General features: G+C 46.8%; 1 protein-coding gene across 6 annotated transcripts in view; it reads left to right on the forward strand.

Moving 5' to 3' along the window:
• LOC102163801 overlaps positions 1–15,688 on the forward strand; it is a 110,207-nt gene that overhangs the window by 77,602 nt on the left and 16,917 nt on the right. For all 6 annotated transcript variants that reach the window (XR_002336537.1, XR_002336538.1, XM_021065295.1 and 3 more), the window contains one exon: positions 4,845–4,937. Coding sequence is in view for 4 of the 6 variants with exons in the window: in XM_021065295.1 (XP_020920954.1) it covers positions 4,845–4,937 (93 nt within the window). In the remaining 2 variants the exon portion in view is untranslated. The remainder of the gene's footprint in view (positions 1–4,844; positions 4,938–15,688) is intronic.

A 15,688-nucleotide genomic window follows, 5' to 3' on the forward strand; every position in this document is an offset into this window, starting at 1 on the left:
AGGGGAGGACTTGTCTGGATTCCAGCCCACTGTGGTTTGGGCTGCATTTTTTACACAGTATTTATATAGAAAAAGATGACAGTGTGGCTCTTAATCACGTGGAGCCCAGCCTCTACCAGCCGCATCACCTTTGGGACGTAGAGGTGAAGGGGGAGCGCCCTGCTCCCAGGCTCAGGTCGCACCACCCCCTCCCGCCACTCCTCCAGCCCAGGGCTGGGGTCTTCCTGCTGCTGCTGGTCTCTGGGTTTCTTCACCACCTGAGTTCTCATCTTCCTTCTCCTCCAGGAAACCAACCCTGTATTCAGGTCCCTCTGTTGAAAGGGGTTTCTGTTAGGCCCTGACTGAATTACATGGTCAGTAGCACGACATGGGACATTCAGGGCGTCGTAGCAGGTAAAGCTTTCCATCAGTAAAAGCTATTATTGTTGTGGCTCAGCGGGTTAAGAACCAGCATTGTCTCTGCAAGGATGCGGGTTCAATTCCTGGCCTCTCTTGGGGTTAAGGGTCCAGGATCTGGCGTTGCCACAAGCTGCGGCATAGGTCACAGATGCAGCTTGGATACCGTGTCGCTATGACTGTGCTGTCGGCCGGCAGCTGCAGCTCTCATTTGACCCATGGCCCAGTAATTTCCATGTGCCACAAATGTGGCCATTAAAAAAACTACTGTTGTTATTATTGCTGTTGTCAATATTGTTTATGCTAATATTATTACCGTTACTGACCTTACATTCTCTGCTTTTCAAGTTCGTGGATCTCTGTAATCAGTGCTTAGGCCTATGGAGCAGGGAGGGCACTGGTGGGACTGGTCCTGGACACACGGTTGGGTTGCATCAAAGACTAGTGGTCCCCAGGGCAGGAGAGCCTGGGCAGGTGTGCAGCAGGCCAGCTGAGTTAGGTGAGCGACAAGGTCATGTGGGAACCAGCTGCTCAGACACACTGGCTTGGTAAGATCAGGTGTATGGACTCTGGGGAGGTACATTTCTTGCATCGGGGCTCTTTCTGGAAAGGGTATGTATGGCCCCAAGCTTGGGGGAGGGAGTGCTTGTCTCAGAGCAAACGCCTGGCTCACTCAGCCCCCACTGTGGGCTCTGCAGCCCACCGTGTCTAGTGCAGAGTCCCTGTGGAGCCAGGGAGAGACTGAGAGTGGGCCCTCCTTCAGCTTCTTGCTACAGTTCTTTACCAGCTTGCAGCGTGGATAGAAGCACTATAAACTTCTGGCTCGCAGTTAGCACCTTGGGCAACATTTAAAAAAATAAACTTTTTTTTGTTTTGTCTTTTTAGGCTGCTCCTGCGGCACATGGGGGTTCCCAGGCTAGGGGTCGAATCGGAGGTATAGCTGCTGGCTTACGCCACAGCAACACCAGATCCTTAACCCACTGAGCTAGGCCAGGGATCAAACCTATGTCCTCATGGATATTAGTCAGATTCGTTTCCACCAAGCCACGATGGGAACTCAAAAAAAAAAAAAAAAACAGAACTCTTTAAAATAGTGTATTTATTTATTTTGTCTTTTTAGGGCTGCACCCATGGCAAATGAAGGTTCCCAGGCTAGGGATCTAATTAGAGCTACAGCCACCGGCCTATACCACAGCCGCAGCAACTTGGGATCTGAGCCTCGTCTGTGACCTACACTGCATCTCACAGCAACGCTGGATCCTTAACCCACTGAGCTAGGCCAGGGATCAAACCCAAAACCTCATGGCTCCTAGTCGGATTCGTTTCTGCTGCGCCAAGACTCCCTAAAATAGTTTTAGATGTGCAGAGAAGTTGTGGAAATGGTGCAGGCTTTCCATTGAGCCCACACTCATTTTTCCCTTTGTTAATATCTTGCATGCGTCTGATGCTTTTGTTACAACGAATGAATCAATATTGGTGTATTATTATCAACTGAAGTCCATTCAGATTCCCTTAGTTTTTACCTAACATCTTTGTCTGGTCCCAGATCCCATCTAGGATCCTCTACTGCTATTAGTTGTAATGTCTCATCAGGCTCTTCTTTGCCGTGACAGTTTTTCAGACTTTCCTAGTTTTTGATGACTTGGATGGTTCGGAGGAGTGCCGGCCAGGCGTTTTGTAGACCATCCCTCAGTTGGGATTGGTCCGCTGCGTTTTCATTGATTAGAATGGAGTGATGGCTTTCGAGGAGGAAGATCTCAGAGGTGCGGTGCCTGGGCAGCCTTTTCACCCCTGGCCTGCTCCCCACACGGCTGGAGGGTGCTGTAAATGCACCCTCTGTCTTGTGGAGATTGACCTCACCCACAACTAAGCACCAAGATCAAAACCAAGGCTTTCTCCTGTCCAGCTCTCCCAGGCCCACATGGAATTCCAACTTCTTAAGAATTACTGATTCAGCATCCGGAGTACTAGACCTTAACATCAACCACCACATCGTTCCTACGTAGTGATTTCCACGGCTCAGGGCACATTCATGCAGTTTCCCTTTTGTGCTTCAGATGCACCCTCTGCCCGGCTCGTGACTCCTGGGCCACCTGTCCGCTAGATGGTGGCTCATCTATAGAAAGGGTCCCCATTGAGTTTTGCTCAGTTTCAGTAACCACGCTTGTATCCCAGGTTTAGAGTGAGTACAGGGGGCCTGGTGGCTCCTGGGGCCAGCAGGGTCGATTGGCAGATCGGGGTTTTAGTCTCAGGCACCTGTTCCTGGTGCCTCCTCCCGGCCACTGCAGACTGCTGGCCTCTCCTTCTGGTGCCTTCTGGCTTCCCGTTTTCTCGCAGAGGGAGCCGGATGATTGCCTTCCCCTTTTCCTGATGCTTCATTTCACCAGGCTCCGCGGTTGGTTTGTCGAGAACAGCAATTCCCTCTTCGCTGCTGCTGCTGCCTCTTTTTAATTCTCCGCCGTCTGGGGCGCTCTTAGGAAGCTCAGGGAGACTGTGGGATGATCAGAGTAGAATTGCTTTTAGCTGACTTGAGTTTTGTTCATTTAAATTTTGGTTTTGGTTTTGGTTTTTGGTTTTTTTTTTTTTAACCTAGATTCTGTGTGCGTGTTCCGAAGCCCTGCTGAGTGGGAGGGAGTTTGGGGGTGGTTGCTTGGAAGGCCTCACAATGAAAGGATTGGTGTCTAGACTCGGTTTGCCATCCTTGGTTGAGGCTCCCAGCCAACCCAGGCATGAGTACGCAGCCTTGTGTCCACCCTGGCTGGGCGGGGCCTGCAGGACTTTTTTTTTTTTTTTTTTTTTTTTTTTCTGTTTTTTTTTTTTTTTTTTTTGTTGTTGTTGCTATTTTTGGCGCTCCGCGCATATGGAGTTCCAGCCAGGGTTGAATCGAGCTGTAGTCACCGGCCTACGCCAGAGCCACAGCAACTCGGATCCAGCCGTGTCTGCACCTACACCAGCTCACGCACGCCGATCCTTAACCCACTGAACAGGCAGGACCGAACCGCACCTCATGGTTCCTAGTCGGATTCGTTAACCACTGCACACGGGGAACTCCTGCAGGGACTTTTTAAAAGAGCCCAGTCCTGTGCAGACAATGCTTTTCCTCTCCCTTGAAGGTAGAGGAGTATTGAATTGTGCCAGACTAAAGCCAAATACGGTGTTCACGCTGATTACAGACCTTCTGAGTCATGAAAATGTGGGGTTGCTTCTGTTTTCTTATTCTCTGAGCCTTTGTCTCCAGGTAAGAAAATATGTTTTATCATCAGGAGAAAGAAATTCTAACTTGGCTTCAGTGGCTCAGTTAATGGGGACACTGAGGGAGGGCACCGCCGTCTGCTCTACCATGGGAGTCGTGGCTGTTGCTCAGTCTTGCCTGCAGGTTCAGCTCCCAGCAGCAGGAATCCCTGCCCTGGGTTGGTGGTAAGTCCCCAACGTCCGCTGGGGCAGAGGGAATCGCCGCGCGTTCCCTGGATGCTGAGAACACAAGCTGCGTTCATGTGCGGGCACAGAGAGCAAGGGCTGGCCAACCAGCCTGCATTGGGCGTGCATTATCTGCATTGCCTGGCGCTGTGCACCAGAAAGGGGGAAGGGGACCCTGAGCGGGGGGTTCTGAGTCCACTGGGGCGGGGGGGGGGCGCCTCCAGAGAGAACCATGTCACAAGGCAGAAATTGACCCACGTCCTAAGCGAGGGCTGAATGACAAAGGAACTTGTATCTTGTCATTGTGATGTGCCTTTGAATTCTCGTAGAAGCAACATATTGACAAAAGCCCCCAAATAACTGGTGGGAAACTGTGACACATCCATGCAAAAGTAAGTTTAATGGCCATTAAAAGAAATAAAGTAGATTTATTTATTTATTTATTTTGTTTATTCACTTTTTTAGGGCCACTCCTGTGGCATATGGAGGTTCCCAGGCTAGGGGTCGAATCGGAGCTGTAGCCTTGGCCTACATCATAGCCACAGCAACGCGGGATCCGAGCCGTGTCTGTGACCTATACCACAGCTCATGACAATGCCAGATCCTTAACCCACTGCGCGAGGCCATGGCTTGAACCACATCCTCATGGATACTAGTCAAGTTCATTAAATGCTGAGCCGTGATAGGAACTCCAAAATAAGGTAGATTTATCTATAACAAAAAAAATCTCCTTGTTAAGTAAAAAAGGATATAGAACAGTGTACAGTCAGATCCTATTTATGTGGAAAGGGGACGTACGTACACACACAATGCTTATAATGTATAATGCCTAAAACGTGTATAAATATTGTATGTACTTAAAAAATTTATGGATGATTCATAAGAAACTGAACAGCCGTGTAACTTTCTAGGAGTGAGATTTTTCCATTTTGTGTCATTCCAAATGATTTGATTGTTAAAACCATTTTTAATGAAAAAAATGCATTTATTTATTTTTTTAATCTTGACACTTTCTTTGATTCCTGGTTTAGAACATCTTTCTGCATATTGTGGACTTGTCTGATCCCAGGACCATCTGGAAATGTGTTGAAAATTCCAAGTGAGAGCATACCCTCAATGTCCTGGTGAGTTTCGTAAACATGAGTAGAGGATAAATCTCGTGTGTGCATTTCTCACCTGTGTAGATATAGACGGATGTGTGTTTGTGGGTCTTTATGGCGACAGCTTAGTGAGGATCTTTTATGGCCTGTTCGTGTCATCAAGTCACTCACTGGATTCAATCTAACCACATTAGATTTGTGGGGAAAGGAAGGGACCAGCCACTGGGTTTATGGGGGAATGGGAAGGTTCCATTTTCTCATAAAGTGATGATTGTAAACTGGTAGCTTTGAGCTCTGTAGATTTGAGGATGCTTATATTAAAATTAGAGGCTAAGGAAGTTCCCATTGCGGCTCAGCAGAAACGAATCTGACTAGTATCCATGAGGGTGCAGGTTTGATCCCTGGCCTCCTCGCTCAGTGGGTTAAGGATCCGGTGTTGCCATGAGCTGTGATGTAGGTTGCAGAAGCGGCTCAGATCTGGCATTGCTGTGGCTATGGTGTTAGGCCGGTGGCTATAGCTCTGATTCGAACCTCCATATGCCCCAGGTGCGGCCCTTTAAAAAAAAGACCAAAAAAAAAAAAAAAAAAAATCAGAGTCTCAGGAGAAAATAAAAATAAAGCGCTTAGACCAAAAGAAGGTCCACTGCAGACAAGTACATCTTTTAGTAACAAAGTCAGTTACTCGGCAGAGAAGGCCAGGAGGACCCGTGTAGGTTGGTGTCCTCCTCCTCCTCCCAGATAGTCCACTTTGAACCGAGCTGCTTTTCTGCCCAGCTCATTTCTAGTGTGTTCCAGAATGTTCATTCAGGCCCAAGTCCAGTCCTGTGCTGTCCAGCATGGCTGTAGAGCCTTTGCAATGTAGCCAGCCCAACTTGAGATGTGCCATCTGTGTAAAAATCAGCTGTTACTGAAGATTTGGCTTGAAAGGAAAGTAAACTATCTCATTAACATCTTTATATTGAATTCATCTTGAAATGAACTATTTTGGATATATTGAGTTAAATAAAATATATTATTAAAATCATTTTAGTTCCTGTAGTGAACCAGCGGTAACCAACCTGACTAGTATCCATGAGGACGTGGGTTCGCTTCCTGCCCTTGCTCAGTGAGTTAAGGATCCAGTGTTGCCGAGAGCTGTGGTATAGATGGAAGACACAGCAGGGATCTGGCGTTGTTGGGGCTGTGGTGCAGGCCAGTAGCTACAGCTCTGATTTGACCCCTAGCCTGGAAACTTCCACATGCCATGGGTGCAGCCCTAAAAAAAAAAATCAATTTTACCTGTTTCTTTTTACCTTTTTTTTTTTTTTTTTTTTTTTTTTTTGTCTTTTGCTATTTCTTTGGGCCGCTCCCGCAGCATATGGAGGTTCCAGGCTAGGGGTCGAATCGGAGCTGTAGCCACCTGCCTACGCCAGAGCCATAGCAACGCGGGATCCGAGCCGTGTCTGCAACCTACACCACAGCTCACGGCAACGCCGGATCCTTAACCCACTGAGCAAGGGCAGGGACCGAACCCGCAACCTCATGGTTCCTAGTCGGATTCGTTAACCACTGCGCCACGATGGGGACTCCCTCTTTTTACCTTTTTGATATGGCTACTTTTTAGAAAACTTAAAATTGCATATTTCTGTTGGACAGCGCTGGTCTAGATGAATCCCTGGGGCATTTTATTATGAGTTAGGTTGCCTGGCCTGGTCATTGGAGGTCTTTGCACAGTTCTGTGGTTGACTGGACTATACAAATGACATTTTCTAGAAAAAGTTTTGGAGTGAAGGGCCAGTTGAGCCGAGTTGTTGTCATTAGATGAAGGCGGGACCAGTGGTGGTGGTGGAGATGTGGGGTTTGGAAACATGTCCTTTGGCTTATTTTCCTTTATTTTGAAATGGGAACTGTAATTTCTAGACAGTAATGCAGGGTGCATGGTCAATAAAAGAGAGCTCACGGAAGATGGACTTGAAAAACACTTCGCTACCAATACTGTGGCTAAGTGGAAAGAATTTTCTTATTTAGTTTTAGCAAAATAAATGTAGACCTAGATGACACCGTGGGCGGATCAGAAAAACAGTCATCAGTGTTTTGGCTTCTTGGTCCTTGGCGTGATTGCATTTGCTTTAAATTCACCCTTCACTGCATTATTGTATCTTCATGAAACAGTCTCTTTTCCTGTTTTTTATAATATGTGTTAGTGCCAGAAATACTTAGTATTGCTTTTCCTCTAGGAAGCTCCAGGCTCGTGAGCGATATGACTTGGGTGAGAAGGGTAGGTTCCTTTTAGGTGGAGAGGGAAGGTAGGGAAACTGCAGCCCGATGAGCTTCCAGCCAGGGCCGAGGAGGGCACAACCACGAGCAAAGAATATGTGCCAAGAGGGCATTTACCTGGAACACAGGACCGCTGCGTTCCTGGGCCAGCAGCATCAGCATCCTTGCGGAACTTGGTTGGAATGCACATTCCCAGGCCTCACCCCCAGATCTACTGAACCCAGAACTGGGACGGGGCTGAGACATCAGTTTTAACAAGCCCTCCAGATGATGCTGAGGCCCACTAAAGTTTGCAAAGCAAACTTAGTTAAAAGTACCCAGCTTTTAACCTTTCCAGATTTTCTCCTTTTCTCTTTCTCCCAGGGGTCTGGAGTTCAGATCTTCCTCAATTTACAGTGGGGTTAGGTCCCAGTCTACTCATTGTTAAGTTGATAATATCAAAAGTTAAAAATGCATTTAATCCACCTAATCTACCAAACAGCTTAGCTTAACCGGCCTTAAAAATGCTTAGAACATGAGGGTTAGCCTACAGTTGGACAAAACCATCTAACACAAAGCCTGTTTTACGGTAGAGTATGGAATGTGTCATGTAATTTGTTGAGTACTAGACTGAAAGTGAAAAACAGAATGGTTCTAAGTGTAGGAATCGTTTGTTCTTGTGATCGCCTGGCTGCCTGGGGGCTGCAGCTCACTGCCCCGGCAGCACGAGAGAGCCTTGCGCTGGATATGAGCAGCCCCTGGGCGGGTGGGGGGGTGTCCCAATGCCCCATTCCAAGTACACTTTCCACTGAATGCGCATCACCATCAGAGCCCTGTAAAGTCGAAAAATCGAAACCCAAATGGTTGTAAATTGGGGACCGTCTGTAGACTGTTTAGGTGCCTTTCAGCTTGGAGATGAAGTGAATCTAAGATATTCCCCAATGACTGTACCACTTCCTCGTCAGAAGTGAAGCTTTTAATAAAGCGTTTTAATTAATCCTAAATCATAAAATGAATGGTGGGAGTTCATGTGGTTATTGGGATCGTTGAGGATGTCCATTAAATAGCAAACCTCTTGGAGTTCCCGTTGTGGCTCAGCGGTTAACAAATCTGACTAGCATCCATGAGGATGCAGGTTCAATCCCTGGCCTCCCTCAGTGGGTTAAGACCCAGCGTTGCCTTGAGCTGTGGTGTAGGTCACAGACACAGCCCAGATCTGGCATTGCTGTGGCTGTGGTGTAGGCCATTGGCTACAGCTCCGATTTGACCCCTAGCCTGGGAACCTCCGTGTGCTGTGGGTGTGGCCCTAAAAAGCAAAAAAAAAAAAAAAAAAAAAAAAAAGCAAACCTCTTCCCACCCAAGAACTGAACAATCGGAGGAGTAAGACAGCAGAATAATGGATGAAAGTCAAAAATCACCGTTGCTACTGATAAGGCTGACAGAGGGCATGGCTCGGGTGAGCAGCGGATGGCCTCCGTAATGTGGAACCCCAGCATCAGAGAGCCTCACTTGCTCCATGGCAGCGGACAGGCCTCCAGCACCACCAGTCCCTCCCAGGAAGAGGAGATAGCCGGGAGCAGAGCTGAGCAAGTCCAGCTTATTGCTCCCAAATTTACTCAGTTTCTTATTTAAGTGCCCCACGTCCTGGCGATGGAGGGAGGAAGGGGCTGAGGGAGAACGAGCCCCACTGTTGTCCATGAGGACGGGAACATCAGGAGTGGGGAAGGACCTTCCTCCCCGGCAATGAGGTTGCATTTCTTTTTAAATAAATACCTGGAAGCTCGCTATGAAATGTTGCAGGTTTAGTTCAAAATATTTCCATCTTTTGCTCTGTTCCAAATATGGTATCCTTGCCCAGAATACCCAAAATCCGCAAGTGTATGGTTGTGCTGGGGTTTGCCTTCTTACTCTACTGGGTGGCAAGGATTCCCAGGGTCCTAGCAGCTGCCCTCCCAGATGGCTGCTCCCTAGGACCAGCTTTGTGATCTGTGGGGCCCAGTACCAAACAAAAATGGGGCGCTCCTGTGTTCAAACAGTGCAGGGCCCTGTGCGGTTGCACAGGATGAAGCCACCCATCCACCATTCAACAAAATTCTACTAGATGTTTGCTGCGTGCTGGGCACAAGTGGTATTGAACACGGCTGTGTCAGTGGACCGTCAGGGCCACCCTCTGATGGAGGTATTCCTGCCTCTACAGCACAGATGAAAAAACTAGGACTGAGGGAGGTTGTATAACTTGCCCACGGTCAAGTGGAGGAGCCAGAACTTGAACCCAAGTCTCTCTGCCTCCAGAACTCAGGAGAAATTCTTTCAGCCTGCAGCACCTCCTCTCTCAAATCCATCACTGTGTTATGATGAAATAATTGCTAACGGAGGCTGGGAGGGGAGTGGCCAGCCGTGCCAGGAGGAGCATGGCCCAGAGGCTGGGGGCATGTCTTAGCGGGCCTGGGAACACGCATGGCTTGAGGATAGAGACAGGTCTGATGGGTGCTAAGGAGGCTGCCTTTTTGATGATGCAGAGGGTTATGTTGTACTTTTGTAGGGATCCAGTTTGCTTCCAAGGACCTTGCTGTCGCTTCATTTTCGTTTCCTGTTTGTGTTAGAAACACTTTATTGATCTTGCCAACCTCTCTGAGATGCATAATAAGTCTCCTGCTTTATATTTATTCATCCTCTCCTGAGGGGGTGACACCGTCCAGTGAACACGGAGGCAGGTCAGCGATGGAGAGGAGGAGGAGGTACAGAGAGGAGCAAATACTGTCCTTCTGAGCAAGTCCAGAGCCCAGCCAGCGGCCCAGACCTCTGTCTGAATCCTGGGAAATTGCTGGCTGCCTTTCTAACACGAAACATGTTTTCCTGGCCTGATTATGTAACACGGGTTAGGTTGTTTTCTATTCTCTAAGACTCGGTTGGGCCTCTAGAAATTCTTCCAGTCCCCAGCCAAGCATCAGTAGGATCCTGATACTCTGAGGACAGGACGGCACCAGTATTTGCAGAATTCATCCCCAGCTCCTAAGGGTTTGGAGGAGCGGGGGTTAGTTACGTGGGAGATGCTGTCAGAGCCCATGGCTGCACGTGGCCCTTTGGGAGGACGTCGTTGCATATGAACTAGATGAAGTTTGGAAATCATTCTCTCTACCCTTTGGTGGGGTGGGTGGGGCACAGAGAGCTCCTCCTGGTTCACTGTCCTGGGGGACAGAGGTGAGCTGCCCGGGGTGGGTCTGTGGGTAGATGAAGCGTGGAGGTAAGGTGATCTCACGGAGCGGATTCCGTTTGGGGCTCTTCGCGCCCCTGCATTTTGGGTCTTTTTGAATCATGTATGTTTTGCATTCAGGGGCATGAAGAGTCTGTGAGGCGTGAAGGGAAGGGGGATGGGGTGGGGGCCGCGCTGAGCGCTGGGCTGGCAGCCAATTAAAACCCTCAGCCGCTCTCACCCGCGGGACACAAGACGAGGACCCTGATCCGCCTCCCCCAGGACGGCTGTGCCGTCCATCCGTTGACTAATAAACAGGCACTGGTGCCTCAGCCCCCTGGCTGAGGCGGGGACGTTCAGCTGAGGTCATTTTGGAAGGACGTCCGTACGTCAGTGTACAGTCCGTGTGCCGCCACCTCAGCTTCTGGTCTTCGGAGCTTTCTACTCCCTGGCATGGCTCCATGCCCAGTGATAAGTGCTGTTTCAACCAGAGACGCAGGGTCTGGAAAGACCTTAATGATAATAGTGACAACAGTGTCACCAGTAATGGCACACACGGGAACTTTCCGTGTGCCAGGGGCCACACTGCTTTTCTTGGATGATCCCCTGCCGTCCTCGTAACGGCTTTGTAGATGTCCCAAACAAGGAAACAGGATCAGCAGTGGTGTGAAATCAGCCTGTGACTCGCCTTCTTAAACAAAGGATAACAAAGTGATCGCTGGCGCATTTTGGGTATGGGGTTGTGTCTGTCAGCTCTGGCTACATAACAACTTGCAGATCTCAGCGGCATACGATAACAAGCATGCGTTTCTTGCTGACTCTTAGGCAGGTCTGCTGGGTGGGCTCATCTCAGCTGAGCTCAGCAGGGCATCTCTAAGCAGCAAGTTGGCTCTGGTTTGTGTTCCAAGTCCTTGCATCCTCCATGGACCATTAGGCTGGACAGCGTTTCATACAGTGGCGATAGCAGAAGCCCTTCTTGCTTCACATCTGCTGACGTCCAGCTGAGCAACACAAGTTGTTTGTGTTGATCACAAATCAAGCCCCTAATCAAGAGTCAAGGAAACAAAAGTTCCCGTGGTGGCTCATCGGGTTAAGAACCTGGCATAGTGTTGGTGAGGACGTGCGTTAGATCCCTGGTCTCGCTCAGTGGGTTAAGGATCCGGCCTTGCCCCCTAGTCTGGGAACTTCCATATGCCTCAGGTGCGGCTCTAAAAACAAAACAAGACAAAAAGAGTCTGGGAAACATAATCCTCCCAGGAAGGTGGGGAAGAGGAGGTGAATGTTGTCAGAATCTATGACAGGGTCTATTTTATTACATTCTGATTCTTTGGAAAGGCGTCGTCTGAGTTCGATATGGTAACTATTAACCTCAAATATTTAATGAACAAAATATCTTATTTGTTCAGTGAACATTTATGGAGTGGCCAACACATGCCAGACACTGACCGGAAATTACAGGGACTCCTGGTCCAGTGGGGGACTCAGGCACATCGGCAACTTCAGTAACCGTATGGTGGGTTCTCTGTTCATCCGTGAAGGGAGCTGGGGTCCACACCCCAGGAAAGCAAAGAGCGGCACTTCCTGTTCTTTGGAATAAGCTCTTAAACACCCAGTGTGTTTGGCGCCAGCCATTCTCATTTGTCAGCAGTCCTCACCCTGAGCTTCACCCATGCACCGTTGGGCTCCGAAAACCTCCTGGCAGCTCCCAAACCTTCCGGATTCCCAGGGAGACACAGTACCTGGGAATCCAAATTCCGTCACCTGGAATTGAAGTCATTTGTTACTGTCACCTCCCTACCTGTCCAGATGTACTTCCTCTTATTTCCCAGTGTGGGTCCACTGCCAGGTAGCCCATTATTTTTGGAACTTGCCAGTCAGCAGGATACCTCCATGCTTTTGTCCCTGCGGCTCCTGAGCCTGGAACAAGCCCTTCCTGGGTAACTTTCACATCTCCTCCGTGACTCGGCCAGTACTCCTTCTCCGGGCTCCCAGAGCACCGTCTGTGACCCTGTCTTAGCACCGCAGAAGTACCCCGTTGATAGGTGGTTTCCTATGTAGAGTCGCTGAGGGCAGGTGCCGCGCGGCCCTCAACGAGGAGCTCTGTCCATTGTGAGCTGACTCACTGGGTGATCCGGCTCCTCCAGCTACATGACTATGTGCCACTTGTTTAAACCTCCCCAAGTTTCACATTTCCATTCCGTAAAATGGGATAATGATACTTCTATAGGCTAAAGGTGAGGATTAAAGAAAGAGTTGTAATTCCCCAAAAGAAAGAATGTGTTCACACAAAAACATGCACACAAATGTTTATTGCTGCTTTGTTTTTGTTTGTAATCACCCGAAACTGGAAACAACCCAGATGTCTTTCAACTAGTGAATAAGCTGTGGTTGCTTCCATACAATGGGGTGCTATTCAGCAATAAAAAGGATCAAAAGATTGATGTTTGCAGCAATGAGGATGCTGTGAGTTAATGCATTGGTGCAAGTCAAGCCAGGATGCACCGAATGATTCTATTTATATGACATTCTTGGAAGAGGCAAACCCACAGGGACTGAGAGCAGGTCAGTACTTTCTGGGTTGTGGTGGGAGGAGGGTGTGACCACAAAGGTAATAGATGAGTGTGAGAGCATATTTAGGGTGGAAAATATAGGAATAAAAATATGCAAGAGAAACCAAAATTCTCCTATAATTCTATCATTAAGATACAACCACCAGTGGAGTTCCTGCTGTGCTGCATTAGGATCAGTGGCCTCTCTGCCGTGCCAGGTTCAACCCCTGGCCTGGCACAGTGGGTTAAAGGATCCCATGCTACTGCAGCTGCAGCATAGGTTGTAACTGCGGCTCAGATATGATCCCTGGCCCTGGAACTCCATATGCCACAGGACAGCCAAAAAAAAAAAAAGATATAACCACCACTAAGGAGTTCCCATCGTGGCTCTGCAGAAACAAACCCGACTAGTGTCCATGAGGATGCAGGTTCAATCCCTGTAGGCTGGCAGCTACAGTTCCAATTGGATCCCTAGCCTGGGAACCTCCGTATGCTGTGGGTGCCACCCTAAAAAGACTAAATAAATAAATAATATAAGATATAACCACCACTAATACTTTTGGTCTGTTTTCTCAAGCCCTTTTCTATACGTGTCCTCTGCCCCCAATAGGAGTTACACTGTATATACCATTCTGAGTCTTGTATTTTTCTTTTTTTTAAAACTCAACGAATTTTATTATATTTATAGTTGTACAACCATCATCACAACCCAATTTTATATTTCCATCCCAAACACCTAGCCCATCCCCCCCCAACCTGTCTCCTTTGGTAACCATAAGTTTTTCAGTCTGTGAGTCAGTTTCTGTTCTGCAGAGAAGTTCATTGTATCCTTCTTTTTAGATTCCACATATAAATGATAGCATATGATCTTTGTGTCCCACTGTCTGACTCTCTTCACTTAGCATGATAATTTCTAGGTCCATCCATGTTGCTGCAGATGCCATTACTTTATTCCTTTCTATGGCTGAGTAATATTCCATTGTGTATATGTACCACATCCTTTACCCACTCCTCTGTCAGTGGATGTTCAGGTTGTTTCCATGTCTTGGCTATTGTACGTAGTGTTGCAGTGAACATTGGGGTACATGTATCTTTTCGAGTCATGGTTTTCTCTGGATAGATGCCCAGGAGTGGGATTGCTGGGTCAAATGGTAACTCTTGTTTTTAGTTTTTTGAGTAATCTCCATACTGTTTTTTGTATAGTGGTTGCACCAATTTATATTCCCACCAACAGTGCACCAGGGTTCCTTTTTTCTCCACACCCTCTCCAGCACTTACTGTTTGTAGACTTTTTGATGATGGCCATTCCACCTGGTGCAAGGTGATATCTCATAGTAGTTGTGATTTGCATTTTTGTAATTATTAGTGATGTTGAACATCTCTTTATGTGTTTTTTGGTCATCTGCAAATCTTTTTTGGAGAATTGTCTGTTTAGATCTTCTGCCCATTTTTTGATGGGGTTTTTTTTGGTATTGTGCTGCATGAGCTTTTTATATATTTTGGAGATTAACCCCTTGTTAGTCACTTCATTTGCAAATATTTTTTCCCATTTTGTGGGTTCTTTTCATTTTGTTTAGGGTTTCCTTTGCTGTGTTTTTAAGTTTAATTAGGTCCCATTTGTTTATTTTTGTTTGTATTGTCATTACTCTAGGAGGAGAATCCAAGAAGATATTGCTGTTGTTTATGCCAGAGAATGTTCAGCCTGTTTTCCTCTAAGAGTTTTATAGTATCTGGTCTTATATTTAGCTCTTTAATCCATTTTGAGTTTATTTTTGTGTATGGTGTTAGTGTATGGTGTTGGAATGTTCTATAAATATCTATTAAGTCCATCCGGTCTAATGCATCATTTAAGGCCTTTGTTTCCTTGTTGGTTTTCTGTCTGGTTGATCTGTCCATTGCTGTAAGTGGGATAATAATAGTCCTCAGCTATTACTGTGTTCTTGTCAATTTCTCCTTTTAGGGTTGTTAGCAGTTGTCTTATATATTGAGGTGATCCTAAGTTGGGTGCATATATATTTATAATTGTTATAGCTTCTTGGATTCACCCTTTGATCATTATGTAATGTCCTTCTTTGTCTCTTATACTATTCTATATTTTAAAGTCTATTTTATCTGATATGAGTATTGCTACTTCCAGCTTTTTGATTTCCATTTGTATGGGATATTTTCTTCCATCCTCTCACTTTTGGTTTGTCTGTGTCCCTAGAAGTGAAGTGGGTCTCTTGAAGACAGCATATATATAATGGGTCTTGTTTTTATATCTCTTCAGCCAGTCTCTGTCTTTTGGTTGGGGCATTTAGTCCATTTACATTTAAGGTAATTATTGATATGTATGTTTGGATTGCCATTTTATTAACTGTTTTGGATTTGGTTTAGTTGGTCTTTTTTCTTCCCTTGTTCTGATGGTCTCTTGTGGTTTAATGAATATCTTTAGTGTTGTGTTGGATTGCTTTTTCTTATTTGTGTGTGTATCTATTATAGATTTTTGGTTTGCGGTTACCACACAATTTTGATATAGGAGTTATAAATGTACAAGATGGTTTCAAGTTGTTGGTCTCTTAATTGCAAGTGCATCTCTAGTGTCCTGCATTTGTACCCTCCTCATTATCTCTGGTTCTGGTAGCATATTTGTGTGTGGCTGATTTCCTACCTTTACTATAGGTATGCCTTTACTTGTCATTTGTAATATTTTTGTTTCTAGTTGTGGCCTTTTCTTTTCTGCCTAGAGAAGTTCCTTTAGTATTTGTCATAAAGCTGGTTTAGTGGTACTGAACTCTCTGAGCTCTTGCTCGTCTGTA

This window comes from Sus scrofa, chromosome 11, assembly GCF_000003025.6.
Source record: "Sus scrofa isolate TJ Tabasco breed Duroc chromosome 11, Sscrofa11.1, whole genome shotgun sequence".
In the NCBI taxonomy this organism is placed as follows: domain Eukaryota; kingdom Metazoa; phylum Chordata; class Mammalia; order Artiodactyla; family Suidae; genus Sus; species Sus scrofa.